The 16,217-nt window shown below is 54.3% G+C and overlaps 1 protein-coding gene across 5 annotated transcripts in view; it reads left to right on the top strand.

The window, feature by feature from the left end:
• ACSL6 (acyl-CoA synthetase long chain family member 6) overlaps positions 1 to 16,217 on the top strand; it is a 67,289-nt gene that overhangs the window by 8,300 nt on the left and 42,772 nt on the right. For 3 of the 5 annotated variants that reach the window (XM_056124239.1, XM_056124240.1, XM_056124241.1), the window contains 6 exons: positions 9,131 to 9,351; positions 13,206 to 13,320; positions 13,807 to 13,871; positions 14,043 to 14,144; positions 14,596 to 14,695; positions 15,174 to 15,352. In XM_056124239.1, coding sequence (XP_055980214.1) covers positions 9,131 to 9,351; positions 13,206 to 13,320; positions 13,807 to 13,871; positions 14,043 to 14,144; positions 14,596 to 14,695; positions 15,174 to 15,352 — 782 coding nt within the window. Of the gene's footprint in view, positions 1 to 4,565; positions 4,854 to 9,130; positions 9,352 to 13,205; positions 13,321 to 13,806; positions 13,872 to 14,042; positions 14,145 to 14,595; positions 14,696 to 15,173; positions 15,353 to 16,217 lie in introns of those variants that run through there. The other 2 variants (XM_056124243.1, XM_056124242.1) reach the window with 2 other exon arrangements.

The raw sequence follows: 16,217 nt of genomic DNA, 5'->3' as shown, positions 1-16,217 counted from the left end.
AGGGTGATGAGAAAGTTTGGGGGGAAGGGTAAGCTGGTGAGAGATGTGGGGGCACATGTCCCTGAGTTTCGTTTCAAGGTTTAGACAGTGGGGATGATGGTGGCTGAAGCCCCTTTTCCATCTGCATGAAAGTGTTCTCATGATCTCTCAGAGAAATGTGTGCCTTTCCTCTGGGCTTCATGGCACTCAGTGGTAGCCAACGATGGAGCATTAATGGACGGTCATCAGAGATGAGTATTTTTTTTTTTTTTGTCCCAAGGTACAGCTGGAGCCTGCAGGCAGATCTGTGGCTCAGGAGAGTTTCTGAGTAGTTTTGTCCTAGATTTCCTCTCAAGTCAAAGTCAGACAGTCTTGTGTGTGCTTGAGGTCTGGCTGTGTCCTTGTCTGCTGGCAGTGGTGATCTGGGTTATATCTGTGCTCTGGAGCCTTCGAGACTAATGCTAAGACTCCCTCCCTGCCCCCTAACCCCGGGTGTCAGCATAGCTGCCTTCCCATCTTGAAAATCTGAAGTCTTGATGTGTTCCCAAAGCAAATGGTTCCACATAGGGGCCTCACTCGCCCCTGCATCAGCACAAGGGTACCACTGTGGGCGAAAAGCAGAGGGTGCTCATGGCCTCCATTCCTCAGCCCTTCTCTCTGCCCAGTGAGGTCTTGTAGTACCACGTGTCTGTTTCTCATTCCTCTCTCTGTGTTTACCACCCATGCCAGGAGAGTTCCCCAAGTTCCCTCTTACAAAAAAGGTTGCCAGGGCCAGAGAGTACAGCGGGTAAGGCACTTCCCTTGTATACTGCCAACCTGGGTTTGACCCCTGGCAACCCATGTGGTTCCTCAAGCACCACCAGGAAGGATCCCTGAGTGCAAAGGTAGGAGTAAGTCCTGAGCACAGCCGGCTGTGCCCCCAAGCAAAAAACAAACAAAAAGCTACTACCCTAGACCCTGCCATTACTAATTTTGAAAAAGGACAGAGCCCCTATGAACTGTTCCTGGGACTCTTGACCTGACACCTGATAGCACTTTCCTCAGTGCCCCCAGAGGCCTCTGGCTTCCTTTGAACATACGGCAGTTAGTGGGACTCCTTCGATGGTGCTCTTGGCAGGTTTGCACAGAGAATGGCCAACAGCCTTCCTAGGCCAGCCGGGGCCTCGTTTTGCTTAAGTCTGAAAGAGATTTTTGTTTTCTGGTGAGAACAGCCTCAGCCTGGCCCAGTGCCTGGAACCAGCGGCAGGAACACCAACTCTTTCATGTGACAGCCCAGAGGGGAGATGCCCAGGCCAGCAGGGCCCTCCCCTTTGCGCTGTAGGAGGCGCTCATTTGCATAGTCCCCATTCATTCTGGCCTTGAAAAGGGGGCCTGAGTTCTCAGGGCTCAGCCTGGGCTGGACTGCCTGGCCTGGCCTTAACCCTGTGGCTGCCATAGGGTTCCACTGGTCAGCAGCAGTACTTGGAGGGTGTTAGGAGAAATGATTCAGGAGTTGCTGGGCCCTGTGGACTGCCTACCTTCCCGTGAGGGGAGTGGAATGCAAACTTGTTTCTTCTCATGGCTTTCAAAAGAGGAAGTCAAAGTCTGGGGAAGCCAAACGATGAAAGGATGAAATCACATTTGGAGAAAATTAACTTTTAGCCCATTGTCTGCTCTGTGAGAAAAATCCTGAGACCTGGGGTGGTGGGGAGAGAAACCTTGCCCATGTCACTTTTGTACCTAAAGTCCCTGGGTGTGAGACCAGGTGTGTGGTGGGTGCCACTGACTTGTGTGACTTGTCTGAAGACCGGGGGGCCTGAGGACAGCACCAGCTAAATGCAGTCCTCCCAGTTTTCTGTGGAACCAGGCCGCTGCTCTTGCCAAGAAGTCACAGCAGATCACAGGCTCCAGGTGACGGACCGATGCACTCTGCTGCTCTGTGTCCTTCTTACAAGCACTCCTTCCCACACTCCATGGAGCCTTTCCTTGCTTCCCTTTCCTGGTGGGGATTTGCCTATGCTTCTGTCCTTGATGTGCTTCCCCCACAGCGAGACTCCTTGTGTTCCTGAGGGAGCAAGTGGGCAAAGGTTTCCCTCTCCTCCTCTCCCCCCACCCCACTTCAGGCCCTGAGTGGGACCCTCCCTTTTTAAGGTGCTCTTCACTAACTGGAGGTTACACCATAAACTGGTTGTCCCCTGGCCTCCTGCACTGGGATGCAGAGAGCATGGCCCCACTGAGAATGGCTCAGGATCTCATTTCTGGGCTTGCCTCTGCAGCCATGTGTGTCCTCCAAGGGACTGGAGGTAGCAATGGATTTCTCATGGCCTCATGGCCCACAGCAGGGAGGGATAGTGTTGCAGCCACAGGCTCTGGCTTCCTGCACAGGGGGTTGGGCCAGAGGGTTTTCTTCTGCGTCTGTGATATTCATGGCCCTCACCAGTTCCCCGCTAGGCTTCTTGTCTACACTTCCAGAGTTTGGTGTGGAAGGTGGGAAGGTGAGGCCAGGGCTAATCATCCCCTGTAACTGTTTCCAAAAGGACCTCTGCCATTGCTTTAGCACCTGCTATGCCAATTTGCTGGGAGAATTTTGTGGGGCATGGTTGTGTTGAGGGCTACATTTATCTCAGAGCTTGTGAAAGACACTGTGTTTCTGTTTGCTCCTCTGTTCTCAAGGCTGTTTGAACTTTTAAGTTCTTGGAAGGGTTGCTGGAACCTAACTTCTTGGTGTGTCCTGAGGAAGGTGGGCCCGTGTTCCCTGAACTGGGCTTGGGGTGAGTGAAATCCTTGGCGAGGGGCTGACCCGTGGCTGTGGGGCAGGGGGACCCCAGAGGCTGCTGCCTACACAGGGTGGATGTTGGAAGGGGCACCTGCACAGGTGGCTGGAGTTGGGTCTTTCCATGTTCAAGAGACTTAGTTGAGCCTTCAGGTTCCTCAGGGACTCTCGACGACTGAACCACTGCGTCACCCAGCAACCCTGCAGCGTGGACCCGCCTCACGGGGAATGTGCTGTGGGTCTTGTCTGGTAATTCCCAAGCTGGGAAGGCCCTGGGCCTCATCTCTGCCCCAGCCGTCTGTGGTTTCTTTAAGTCTAATGAAAACCCAGGGGGAAGATGGAGGAAAGAGCCCTCTCAAGGCAGTGAGGTGCTGGCTAGATTCCCCCTGCAGATACCTAGAGGGCGGTGGGGTGGGGGCTTGGCCATGTGGGTGCTGCTTCAGTGTGTGACAGTACGGTACATGCTTGCTTGCTTTCTTAACCTGGTCACTGCCCACCCCGCTCCCCGCCTTCCTGGGGCAAAACCACTGCCTCGATGCCTTGCTCCTGGCACCTTGGCACTACCAGCCAAAACTTTGGTTGTGGTCACTTCATTTCCTGCTCCCAGAAGCTGTCCTGAGAAGCATTAAAGGAACCTTTGCTCTTATTTAAAGACATCTCCAAAAATCCCTGGAGAAAAGTAAGGGTGCTGCAAAAAGGAAGTGGAAGGGTTATTGTGGGTGAAGTGGGTCCTCAAGCATCCAAGTGGGTTTTGGGGGGCTGGGACCCCAATGAGGTCAGCTGATCAGGGAGCTTTCATGCCCAGCCTGCCTGGGAGGAGAGGAGAGACTCAGTCCCAGGGAAAGCCTGGAGGCCTGAGGGCTCTAGTGCGGCGACCAGGCAGTTTTGGCAAACAGGTCTGCAGAGAGAGGACACTGGACTGTGACCTGGGAGTCCTGCAGCAGAGGCCATGGGTGGGGCGGACATCCTCGGGCTGAGAATTGGTGAGCTAGTCTGGACTCACCTTCACTACCTTGCAGTGGCTGCTGCAGGTCGGTAAGGGGCCGACCGCATCTTAACCGTGAAAACCGGGGTGGGGAAGGAGCCATATCTGATGCGGGTCCTCACCCCTCTCTTTAGGGAAATGAGCATGCAGGATGAGCTCCAACACTTCAGTGTCCCTCAGGTTGTCTGTCCAATCAAGACGTCCTCATGGCCTCTGCTGCCGGACTCCCAGGCCACAGTCCCCCTCTCTGAAGTCCTGTTTGCCAAAAATGCAGGGAGTTCAGAGCTGGTCCCCATAGGCCAGGGTGTGGACTCAAGCTTCAAAGTGGCCAACCCCTGGGCAGCCAGGAAAGCATCTGTCTGAGCAGGTGTCCAGAGGGTCTGTGTTACCCTGGACTCCTGTGCTGGACATCCACTTGCTGGCTGTGACCCTTGCTCTACCTCCGCCTGTGCATCTCAGATCAAGTATTTTATCTCAGCTATCCTCATTTCCTTCTGTTGTGGGGAGGCTGGTTGGGATTTGTGGGGGAGGGGCTGGCAGGGTGCCCCTTGCCCTTGGAAATGCTCTGGAGAGTTGCATCCCCAGTGACTTCCCCTGCTCCAACATACTCTTGCTAGTGGCACATCCCAGTCCCTGTCCCCTGCTGCATGTGCAGAGGCTTTGTCCTTGAGCAATCCATTTAGCAGACTCCTGTCGGGGACTGAGACAGGGTGTGGGGCGAGAGGGGTGTGAATTGGCAGCCTGGCAGAGTGGGGGTTAAGGCTGGATGGCTTAGCTGTGAGCTGATCTGAGCCAGCCCCGCCCTGTGTGAACAGGGAGGGGGGCAGCTGGGGCCTTGAGGGGCCAGCAGCTTCTCATAGAGCTGTCCTGTGCCCAAGTGCCTGCCAGACCTGCGCTCCCAGCTGCCTGGGAACCTCCGCCACACGGGTCAAGCCGCAGCTCGGCTCCTTAGGGCAAGCGCTGTTGCCAGTTGCCATCGTTGCCACAGTCTGTCCCCTGGGCAGAGCCTCCGCTGCTTCTGTGCTTTGGTCAAGATGTGGTAAGCTCTCTCCCCAGCCCCACGTGCCCTTCTCAGAGGGAGGCTGACACACGTGGGAGCCGGGCTCAGCCTGCCAGTGCCAGGAGCCCGCTGGAAAGGTAGGGTGCGCGTGTGTGTGCCTCTGCAGGGCGAGTCTGAGCCGCTTGACTGGCAGGTAGTGATGTGCCCGCTAACTGCTCTGTGCTGCGTGTTTTCTCTCCCTGTGTGCCCAGCCTGGCACTCTCTCCCGGCATGTTGGAGATGAGACTGGGAGAGGTGGAGGAGGTGGGGAGCTGAGGAAGTACTTTAAACCCTGGGTAGCTGTGCTTTCTTTTCATTTTGTGCCAGCCTCAGAGGTTTTCAGAGCCCCAGAGCCCGATCAGCGAAACCCTCACCTCATTCCAAGATTTCTAGGTGATAGAGTGAGGCTGAGGTGATTCTGAAGTGAGGGAAGAAATGGGATCATGGGGGACCTCCCTGCTGCCATGAGTTTGAACTTTTGTCCTGTGATAGTAGGTTGCTCAATAAGACTTCGGAGCAGTGGCATGAGATGGTTACACTGTGTCAAGAGAAATCACTTGGTCCTCAGTGGAAGCATAGCTGAACAAGCTGGGTGAGCTGGGAGGGGGCTCGGGCTGCATTGCACTAGCTGGTGACCAGGCCGGGCCAGAGGCCCTGGGTGTAGAGAAGAGCAGTCAGATCTGAGATGCTGAGGTGGTCCTGACAGCCTGTGGCAGGAGAGTGAGCTGGTCCCTGTGTGTTGGATGAAGGGGTCGGGCCAGTAGTTGAACTTGGAGCTGAGCTAGGGACCTCGGGGCTTTTTATCACAGCCATCGTAGGAGCCAGTCTTCCTTTGCCTGGGCTCCCTTCCTTCCGTTTTTCTCCCTTCCTGGGTTTCGAGAGCAATGCCCCTTACTGCTCACCTTTCATGTGCTCTGAGCCAGTAGAGGACATGAGGAGGTGGGGTGGATGGTCTCAGCGCCCCTAGACTGTGCCACCGTTTGGTCGTCTGAATTGTTCTGTGCCACAGGGGAAGCGACTCTGCTTGCTTAGTGCTGAGGGTTGGGCGCTCCTGCCAGGTGAGTATTTACAAACACTTACAGCAGCTCACTTGGCAACACCAGCTCCACTGCTTCCCTGGGGTGCTTCTTGGCCCCCCTCCCCCATACCCATGCTGTAACCAGGAGAGCCTCCTGAGGCTGAGAAGGTAGCCATAGCTGGGCCCAGAGGGGTCAGAGGAGCCAGAGCCTTGGGAAATAATGAAATGAGAAGTCTGTGCGGCCACAACTCTGCCCTACCCCATGCCAAGGGCTCAGTGGCGCGGGCTGGCTCAGAGTCCCATGTCCTCAGAGGACCCATATGTGCAGCTCAGTTTGGTGGCCGCTCCCAGGTCTGAAGACTCATAGGATAAATGCTAGCAGTCTGGACTCCGAGCAGGACCTGGAAGAGTGACATCCAGTGGTGGCTGCCCAGTGGGGAGGAGCCCGGCCGTGGTCCATGGCTCCTGTGGAGGAGGGGTGCCCATCCCCCACTGTCACACCAGGCCAGTGGGCTTCCGGCTGTGAGGAGATGAAGGATTCTGGACTGTAAGGTGGTGACTGTGTGTCTGGGCCCTCCGAGCTGGCTCTCTGGGGGTTCAGAGCTGCTGTAAAGGAGAGCGTGAGCTGTGAGTGGGGATAGGATGGGGCAGCGCAGCACCAGGCAAAGGTGGGGATGCTGTAGTCTGGGCTGAGTCCCTGCTACTCCACTGACTCCCCACGTATTTGTGTATGGCAAGGAACTTCTGCAGGTGTAGCAGCAGGGCGAGTGGGCACAGCCCCCCAGCACCAGGACCTCTCTCTGTCAGGTCCGTACTCCCTTTCCGGGCACTGGGGAGCTTTGGGGATAAAAGCTCAGAATGTCTGGAAGCCAGCCTGGCAGATTTGCAGCCTGCAGCCTTGTTTATGATTTCTTGGGTTTCTGATACTGTTTCCTGGACAGAATATTCCATTTGCTAAAGGCTCTCTGGACTCTCTCAACTCCAGCATCTGTATTTGCTTGGGACACCTTTCCCATTGGTCTTTCGGTCTCAGTATCCACATCTCACTTCCCGCTGAGAGTCTGTCCAGCGTTTCCTCTGGCTCCCCCAAGCCCAATCTTTGCTCAGCCCTGCTTTCTGCCTTGTGGGTCTCCCATGGGCCAACAGCAAGCCTTCATCTGAATGAGCAGGGGTCACCTGAAAGTCTCGGGGTTGGCGTGTCTGGAGGCAGCTGGGTAGATGACCTGGCCACTCTGGCTGTTCTCTGTCAACCCGGCTGTGACTTAGTGTCTCCATGTACAGCTTAAGGAAGTGAGTCCTCAGGAAGCCAGCTGGCCACTTGCCTAGCACCATCCCCAGAGCAGTTTTTCTTGGTGAATTCACTGTGGGCCCTAGCTGGGCTTCTGCTCCGCTTATGGAGAATTTTAATTTGATCAATATGCCTGGAGTGATTTGTTCCTGTGGGATGGTGTCATAACTGTCCCTGCTGTAGGAGGTTGCCAGTAAAACTAGAATTCCCACTCAGACACTCAGCAAGCAGGCTCTGGCCAACTGAGGGTTCACTTTGCTTCCCAGGGAGCACCACACCCCCATCTCTGTGGGTAGTTGATGAGTGTTCCCAAGATTCAGACAACCTGTTCGTAGAATGTGGAGACCCACAGTGTCAGGGCCCTGTCACCTCTGCCCAAAGTGGGGACCAGCTTGGATTTGGGTGCTCCTGAGGACTGACAAGCACACCCCTAGTTGTTTCTCTGGTTCATGCTTTATGTGCTTAATGTCTTCATTGTAAAGTTGGAGAAGCAGAGGCCCAAGGAGGGGGGAGTTTATTCAACTGTGTGCAGCCTGTGAGAGAAAGAGGAGGAGTTTGAACCATGGGATTTTACTGGCCGCCTTGCTGTGCGGTGATGCTGTTGTTCGTGCATGCCCTTCGCTGGGACTCTGGCAGACCTCTCCTGTCAGGGCCCAGACTGTCGCTGACTGTCCCTGGACTGCAGAGTTGCTACTGCTCAGTTTCTCACCAAGAAGGGAAACCCCAGCCACGCTTGTGAAGGTTAAGGGCTGGCAAGGAGTGTGGTTGATACTCAGCGGCCTGGAGCCTCGTTGCCCTCAGCAGTCCGGCAGACCCCTGGGTGTTGTACAGCACTGCCAACCTCTCTCCAGCTGGGCAGTGACACGAAGGAAATCCAGTGCAGTAATAGAATCCAATGTGCAGCCCCCACTACGCCTCCTTTGGTTCTGAGAATGTATGGATCCTTGAGCCCCAATGTACTTAGCTGCTAACAAGAGGCCATGGTAGACTTCTCTGGAGAATTCTCTGGACACCAAAGTCAGTCACCAGTGCTTCTCAGAGAACACTCCCACTGCCTGGCCAAGGCATCCTCCATGTCCCCATGATGGACACTTATGCCCACTTAGCTGCAGTGGGCAAGTATGGCCCCTGAGCACAGAGCACAGATTTCCTCAGAGGAGGACATGGAGCTTAGCTGATCCCTTTCTCTCTGACCTTGGTCCTTCCCTCTGGTTTAATACCTGCTTCTATGCCCCCTCTCTTTTCCTGAACATTAGCTGGTGTGTCCCAGGTAGAACCACAGAGCGCTGTGCTGGTAATGGGGTCTCTGGGAGCTTAGTTTGGGGTGGTGCAGAGCCATGGTGCACAGGGGCCAGCGGGGACAGGTGACCCCACCCAGGCTGCTCCTGGGAGCTCCGCTATTTGGCAGAAAGTTGGCCCCATCATCACCTCTGGCCCTGGATGCTTTTTCTGTTCTAAATTTTCTTCCAGGAGAGTCCATGGTGGACTTGAGGGTAGTCTGCTGGGTGGCAGAGTTGCTGCACTCATGCGTACAAGCTCTACCCCTTCCCTGCTCTGTCTCCCTTGAGACAGTCTTAATCAAGTTTTAATCAGTCTTGGGGTGGAGATCCTTTCAGGAAAGTAGGATCCTGGACATGTATCTCCACTTAATCTGGGCCCTGCGCTTGGCATTCTTGCTGCCCTGCTTTCTCCACACCCAGGAGCAAAGTCAAGCAAGTAGACTCAGGAGAGGCAGAAGCACACAGGCCCTGGGCTCAGGAGCTTTCCGCACAGAGCTGTCAGAGTGTGTTCGGGTCCCCAGAAGGTTTGGAGGTTGCTGCGGTCATGGCACAGGGCCTGAGCATTTGGTTCTCCAGGAAAGTGGGCCGATGTCTATCTGCCAGGTGTGACTGCTCAGGCTTCTGGCCTCTCCCTGGAACAGGCCCTTCCAGGAGACCAGCTTTCACTTCACTTCCGTGACCAATGCTTGGCCAAGGTCAATGTGTTGCTAATGATCCATAAGGACAAGCCCCGACTCTCTGTACCCAGTCAGCAGGCCTCAAGCCTCATCTCTCTCCTCTTTCCTGCAGAGTTAATCCTCTCACTTCTGGAGAAGATGCAGACACAGGAGATCCTAAAGATACTGCGGCTGCCAGAGCTGGCTGACCTGGGCCAGTTTTTCCGCAGCTTCTCAGCCACCACTCTCGTGAGTGTGGGTGCACTGGCAGCCCTCCTCGCCTACTGGTTCACTCACCGGCCCAAGGCCTTGCAGCCACCATGCGACCTCCTGATGCAGTCAGAGGAAGTGGAGGTGAGCAGGGTGGGGAAGCAGGGTTGTGCAAGGTAGCAGCTGGAGGACAGGCGTCCTGAAGGCAGAAGCCATACTTGGAATTTATGTGACTACAAACACTGTCCTCCCATTGTTCATCAATTTGCTCGAGTGGGCCCAGCAACATCTCCATTTTGAGACTTGTTACTGTGTTTGGCATATTGAATATGTCACGGGTAGTTTGCTGGGCTTTGCCGTGCGGGAGAGAAACTCTCGGTAGCTTGCAGGGCTCTCTGAGAGGGGCAGAGGAATCGAACCCGCCTCGGCCGGGCTGGCTGCGCGCAAGGCAAACGCCCTACCACTGTGCTGTCTCTCCAGCCATGTGACCACAGAGAAACTTTTTTTTTTAAAAAAAGAAAACAAAACAAACCAAAAAAAGCAACTCTCGAGGCCTATCTAAGTTTCTAAGGAGCTGCCAGGTAAATCCCACCACCCCACTTCAAATTTCCTACCCTTAGCTCTGACCTGGGACCCAGAGCTGAGTCCATGCCAAACCTTTGTGCCCTTCTGAGCACAAGGACTACCAGGGTGATCAGGGTGGTCTGGCTGAGTCTGGGAGGACCTGTGAGGGCCTCACCAAACTGACTTGTCACTGTCACTGTCCTCCCGTTGTTCATTGATTTGCTCGAGAGGGCCCAGTAATGTCTTCATTGTAACAATTGTTACTGTGTTTGGCATATCAAATACATTATGGGTAGCTTGCCAGGCTTTGCCGTGCGGGCTAAATACTCTCAGTAGCTTGCCGGGCTTTCTGAGAGGGGCGGAGGAATCAAACTCGGATCGGCCATGTTGGCTGCGTGCAAGGCAAACGCCCTACCCGCTGTGCTATCGCTCCAGCCCCACCAAACTGACTTGGTTTTTAAAAAAAAAAAATTGTCTTTTTTTTTGGGGGGGGGGGCTACACCCTATGGTGCTCTGGTGTTACTCCTGGCTCTGCACTCAGAGATTACTCCTGGTATTGTTTGGGGGACCATATGGGATGTCAGGGATCTAATCTGGGTCAGCTGCATGCAAGACAAGCACTCTACCCACTGTATTATCTCTCCAACCCCCCCCCCCATTTTGTTTTTGTAAACTTTATTCATTTTGAATGGATAACATTTACACACTTTGCAAGAAAATGGGCTAAAACATGGGCTTACTTACCTTTTTCCAAGCTTCCCAGTTCTTCTCCCCTCCCATCCCCCTGAGAAACTGTTAACTGGCCATGAGCATAGCATGAATCCTGCTTCCTTTCCTTTTTGAAGGACACTGAGGTTCAGCATGTGTCTTTTGCTGCTGACAGTGCGTCTTGGCCATCGTGGACATGTCTGGGCAGTGTCCAGTGGGAAAGGCCACAGGCTGTCAGCGGGAGGGACATGTGAAGAGCAGGAGGTGTGAGGGCCCTGGGAAATGATGCCTCAAGGTAGGGGGTGCTGGGCGATGGAGAGGGGCTGCAGAGGGCTGCCAGACATGGCCTTTGGTGACGCAGCCCTGGGTTTGAAGACTGACTGTTTCTCATTTGCTGTGTGCTCCTTGGCAGTTCCCTTTCTCAGAGCATCAGGTTCCTCGGCTCCCAAGTGAGTGACGGAGTCCCTGATTCCTGTGGGCAAGTAGGGATGCAGGGAACAGACTCAGAGGAAGCACCCGGATTCCTTGTTCTTGGAAAGCTTTTCATTTAGCGCCCTGGCAGGAAACTTGGGGTGGGGAGCACAGGCTTATCCAGGGGTTTCAGTGATCAGGAAACACAGGAGCCTATTTGTGCTGTGGAAGAGTGGTCATAGCAGAGCCAGACGTCGAAGAGACACTGGACCCAGGAACTAGAATTGACTGAATTGATAGAGGCAGAATGGGGAATGGCTGTGCCTCAGGGTGGGGACCATAGAGTCACCTTGTGGCTCTGGCTGGGAGAACAGGACACAGGACACAGCAAAGTTCTTCTTCCTGAGAAGACTGATTCCTCCTTTGTCTCATGCCTCAGGAGCACAGAAAGTCAGAGCATGGCAGTGAAGTAGGTAAAGGAGAGTGGTAGGAAAAGGGAGGAGAGAGGAGTGAGGGGGCCTGATCATAGAGGTCCCTGCAGTGTTTATTCTGTGCTGTGTGCCCAGAGTTCTAATTCAGATCTTATCAGTCATCCTCGCTACAGTCCTCCCCAGGCACCCCATTGTCCCCGTTCTGAAGTCTGGAAACCTCACTTTGGTCTCAGCTTCCCTGGCCTCCTCTCTGGCATGAAGGCCCAGGAGTTGCCTGGAGTTCCCAGAGTGCACTTGTGCCTTCTGCCCCTGCATTTGCACTTGCTGTTGCCTCTGGCCAGTCTGCCCCGAGCTCTGCCTGCCCAACCCCTTCTCATCCTTCTTAGTTGACATCAATAACACTAGACACTTTAACTGTACCCAGTACTTGGGCTAAATAGAACTAGCTGCCACTACAAAATGGTTGAGAGCTAGGTGCCTGTGGTTTTGAGTTTGGCTCTCTGCCTTGTGGCTCTCACCATGTTTTCCTCAGACCTGGTGTTCCAAGAGATGATGGTGATCAGCCAGCACAGTCCACACTGCACTCAAAGAAGAGTAGCTCGAGAGAGCACTGGGAATGGGGCCTGGGAAGTAGTGACTTAATGGAAGGGAGGATGCAGGAGAAGAAGTCCATCTCATTTCCTGACCTGCCGGGATCCCTGCCCTCTGCCCTCCACTGCCCTCCAGGCCTCTATTTCTTGTAAAGCGCCATCAACCCAGTCCTCATTATGTGAATGACGGATGTCAGCCTCTTTCCCTAAAGACTGCCTCCTTTTGTAGGGAATTCTTTTGTGTAGGTTTCCCCAACAGTTCTCAGGCCCATGGGCCACTCCCAGAGACACTCAGAGGAGGCATGTGGTGCCAGACATATAACTGCAAGTGTTGTACTGTGCCCCATTGAGCTTTCTCCTGAGTCCCTAGAAATGATTCTCACACAGACCTTAGCAGAGTCCATGAGGGGATGGCCTCCTTGGCTGCCCGATCCTGATGTGTGCAGGTGGCCTCGCTCTAGCCAGACTCTCTACGCCATTCTATGAGTGGACTAGGAGGCATTTGTGGAAGCTCACCTGGTGTGTGGATGCTATATATGAATCTGGGAGACTGTGGACTGGCTTGTGTGCATAAGCCAGCTGGTTTTGCGTGTGGATGCATATGGGGCGCATTTGTACTGGCTGTGTGTGTGTGTGTGTGTGTGTGTGTGTGTGTTTGAACAACTATAGAGGAGATATATGGAGGGTATATAAATGTGGCGGTGATGTGAAGGTCTATAGAGTGAAAATGTAGTGAGGATATGAAGGTCCGTAGAATGAATGAATACATGGAGGAGATGGAAGGTCTGTAGAGAGAGGATATGTGGAGGGGAAACAAAGATCTTTAGAGCAGATATATGGAGGGAATTTGAACATCTGTAGGCGGATATGTGGAGGAGATAGGAACATCTGTAGAGTGGATATATGGCATGGATATGAAGTTCTATAGAGCAGGTGTGTGGTGGGGATATGAAGGTCTATAGAGCAGATATATGGCAGAGATATGGAGTTTGATATACCAGGTGTGTGGTAGGATATGAAGGTCTATAGAACAGGTGTGTGGTGGGGAGATTAGCAGATACATGGAGGGATTTGAACACTGTAGAAAGGTAGGAATATGATATCTGATGAGCAGGTATGTGGAGGGGATACAAACATCTGTAGAAGGAATATGTTTTAGGCCGTGAGTATAACTGCACATCACTGTCCTAGCTGTGGAGCATCCACACTGTGGACAGCCTGGGACCCACCAGTGCCCTCTCCTGAAACTCCTGCCTGCCTCAGCCAGTTTCCCTGGCCTTTGCTTGCCTCCTAGGACAGTGGTGGGGCCCGGAGATCTGTGATTGGGGATGGCCCACAGCTTCTGACCCACTACTATGACGATGCCCGAACTATGTACCAGGTGTTCTGTCGTGGGCTTCGCATCTCAGGTGAGAGCAGGCCAGGGCCTTGGGAAGGTCTGGGGAGGGTGTGGGGCAGGCATGGAAGGAATGTGGTGTCCAGCTTGAGAGGACAGAAGCCACTCTTGGCCCTTCTATCCAGTCAGAGAAGTGACCAGAGGACTCACCTCATTTATACAATCCTTAAGACTTCCTGTAGGCCAGATCTCACTCCATACTCTGGCAGCTCCAGCAGCCCCTGGTGAGCCAAATTTCCCAGTGACACCCTGAGGTCCTTGTCTTCATGGGGCTACTCACACCAGCCCCAGGTCGCTATAGGATGCCCTGTCCATCATAGTGGCCCTCTAGGGCTTCAGAAGGTTAAGCAGACAGTAGGGAATTGGTGTGGGGGGAGGGGAGAATTGCCCTCCACTTGGCCACAGTTTGGGGTGTCCATCCAGGTGCCTGATGGACCATTTAGGGGGTAACCCCACCCTGCACTCCACACTAGCACAAAGCCTACTTGTTTCTCTGCAGGGAACGGCCCCTGTCTCGGCTTCAGGAAGCCCAAGCAGCCTTACCAGTGGCTGTCCTACCAGGAGGTGAGTGACGGACACTTGGGGGGACTTGTGGACCTTCCCCTGACCTGTGTGACAAGATCTGTAAGCAGCCTGGACAGAGATTTGGGGAGATGTCCCCTGACCTGTCAGAGCCCTACCGGGGACCCTCAGAGTACTTCATTTTCCCATTGCTTTCCTTATGATCATTTGCAGGTGGCTGACAGGGCTGAATTTCTGGGGTCTGGACTTCTCCAGCACAACTGTAAAGCAAGCACAGATCAGTTTATTGGTGTTTTTGCACAAAATCGGCCAGAGGTGAGCATCTACCTAGACTGGTTTTTGAGGTGTCAGTGGAGTGGAGGGTTGGGGAACCCTGCTCCCAAATCTTGTAGGGCCTTGAATAGGAGTGAAATGGGAGACCATGTTCCATTCCTTTCCCACGTCTGGGTTTATCTCAAGTCAGGAGCTGCATCCTTTCCAATTCCCATTTGCACCCCACTGGCTACCTGCTGCTACCCTTGAACTTTGAGGGTGAAAGTTCCAAGGAATGTAAGCCCTGGGAGTGAACTTGCAATCCACTGGACATGGAATCTAGGGATGCCAGGATTTCCTGAGTGAGCAGCATGACCCAGTAACCTCCCAGTGCCTTACCACTGACTGAGCTCTGTAGGCACAGGATGCAGATCAGGACCCCTGACTGCCAGGGCTGAAGAGAAGATTCTCTTCCCTCTGTGCTCCCGCAATCCCCACCCATGTGTCTCCACAGTGGATCATCTCGGAGCTGGCCTGCTACACATATTCCATGGTGGTGGTCCCGCTCTATGACACCCTGGGCCCTGGGGCCATCCGCTACATCATCAATACAGGTGAGGCCGTGCCCTGCCTGCCACTGGCTGCCTGCTCCTCTCTGTCACTGACACGCCAGGGCTGCAGAATTGGCTTCCTGAGTTCAACCTTCCCCACTGGGACCTCACCTACTGCTTGGGTTCAGGGGGCTGCTGTGCATCAGACACTCCATGGCTGCCAGCCCTTGAGGCCCAGGGGAGGTGCTGGGAGCCGCTCAGTTCCCCACTCAGAGCTGTGAGGCTGGGACTGAACCTGGAGCACTGGAGCACCTGAAATACTCCTGGCACCCTCATCTCTCTCCCTGCCCCTGGAGCCCCTGCTCTCATCTCTCTCCCTGACCCTAGTGCATGAACACACACACACACACACACACACACACACACACACACACACACACACAGTGGCACATGCAGCTTACTATTCTGCTGACCTGCTGTGCTGCCCACAGTTGTGGCTTGTGCCCACACAGCCTGACTTTCCTTGCTGGCCCCCCCACAGCGGACATCAGCACTGTGATTGTGGACAAGCCTCAGAAGGCTGTGACTCTGCTGGAGCATGTGGAGAGGAAGGAGACTCCGGGGCTCAAGCTCATCATCCTCATGGAACCATTTGAGGATGCTCTGAAAGACAGAGGGCAGGAGTGCGGGGTGCTCATCAAGTCCATGCAGGCTGTGGAGGTGAGGGGCAGTGTCTGGGATAACCTGCAGGGCTGCAGCTGTCTGGCCACCAATCAGAGCTGCCTCTTACCCTCAGGAGACTGCTGAGGATACAGATTATATGGAGATAGCAGACTTCACTATGTTTGTGGTAGTGGGTTGGTGGGGGGAGGGGCGTTCAGGTATTCACTGGTAACCCTAGGTGATAGACTGACATGGTTTCTGACACAGGCAGCCAGAGGTGGATGGAGTCTCTCACCACCTGAGAGACCCATTTCCAGCTGACGGCAGCCTGGATCTTCTAGACAGATAAGAGGTCCAGAAATTGGAGAGGTGCTTGCAAACGTGTCCCAGATCCCCAGTAGCCAGCACCTCTTTTCAATGGCTTTTTTCAGTACCTGGCTTCCCATTGACTTGCTGCTGGTAGTTTGTGGCCTGCCAAGATGATATAGGACATCCCACCCGCCAGGGCTTCATGCAGCTGACCCCCTGGACCTTCTAGACATCGGCCCACATACCCTCCTGTTCTTCCACCTCCCTCCCTACTCTTGTGCCCTGTCCACCATACACATGCATTTGCATCCTCAGTGACTACATCCATCCTGGCAACTCCTTGGTTCCCCAGCCCTGACCTCTGGAAACAGCTTCCTCCCCTGCCACTGTCCCAAGGTTCAGTTCAGGTGCACCAGGGACATGTCAAGCCATCAAGTTGTCTTCCCTGCCGGGTTTCTGGTGCCCACCCTCTCCCGAGCTTGACAGTCCTGTGTGCAGTGTGCAGGGAAGGAGGCCCTAGGCCTGGCGGGAATCAAAGAGAAATTACTCAGCAGCACTGCAGACTAGGCAGTGTCTGGCCAGGAAATCCTCAACACTGGGGTTGGCACCAAGA

This window comes from Sorex fumeus, unplaced genomic scaffold, assembly GCF_029834395.1.
Source record: "Sorex fumeus unplaced genomic scaffold, SorFum_2.1 ptg000051l, whole genome shotgun sequence".
Taxonomy (NCBI): domain Eukaryota; kingdom Metazoa; phylum Chordata; class Mammalia; order Eulipotyphla; family Soricidae; genus Sorex; species Sorex fumeus.
This window is presented reverse-complemented; position numbering and strand designations above follow the sequence as displayed.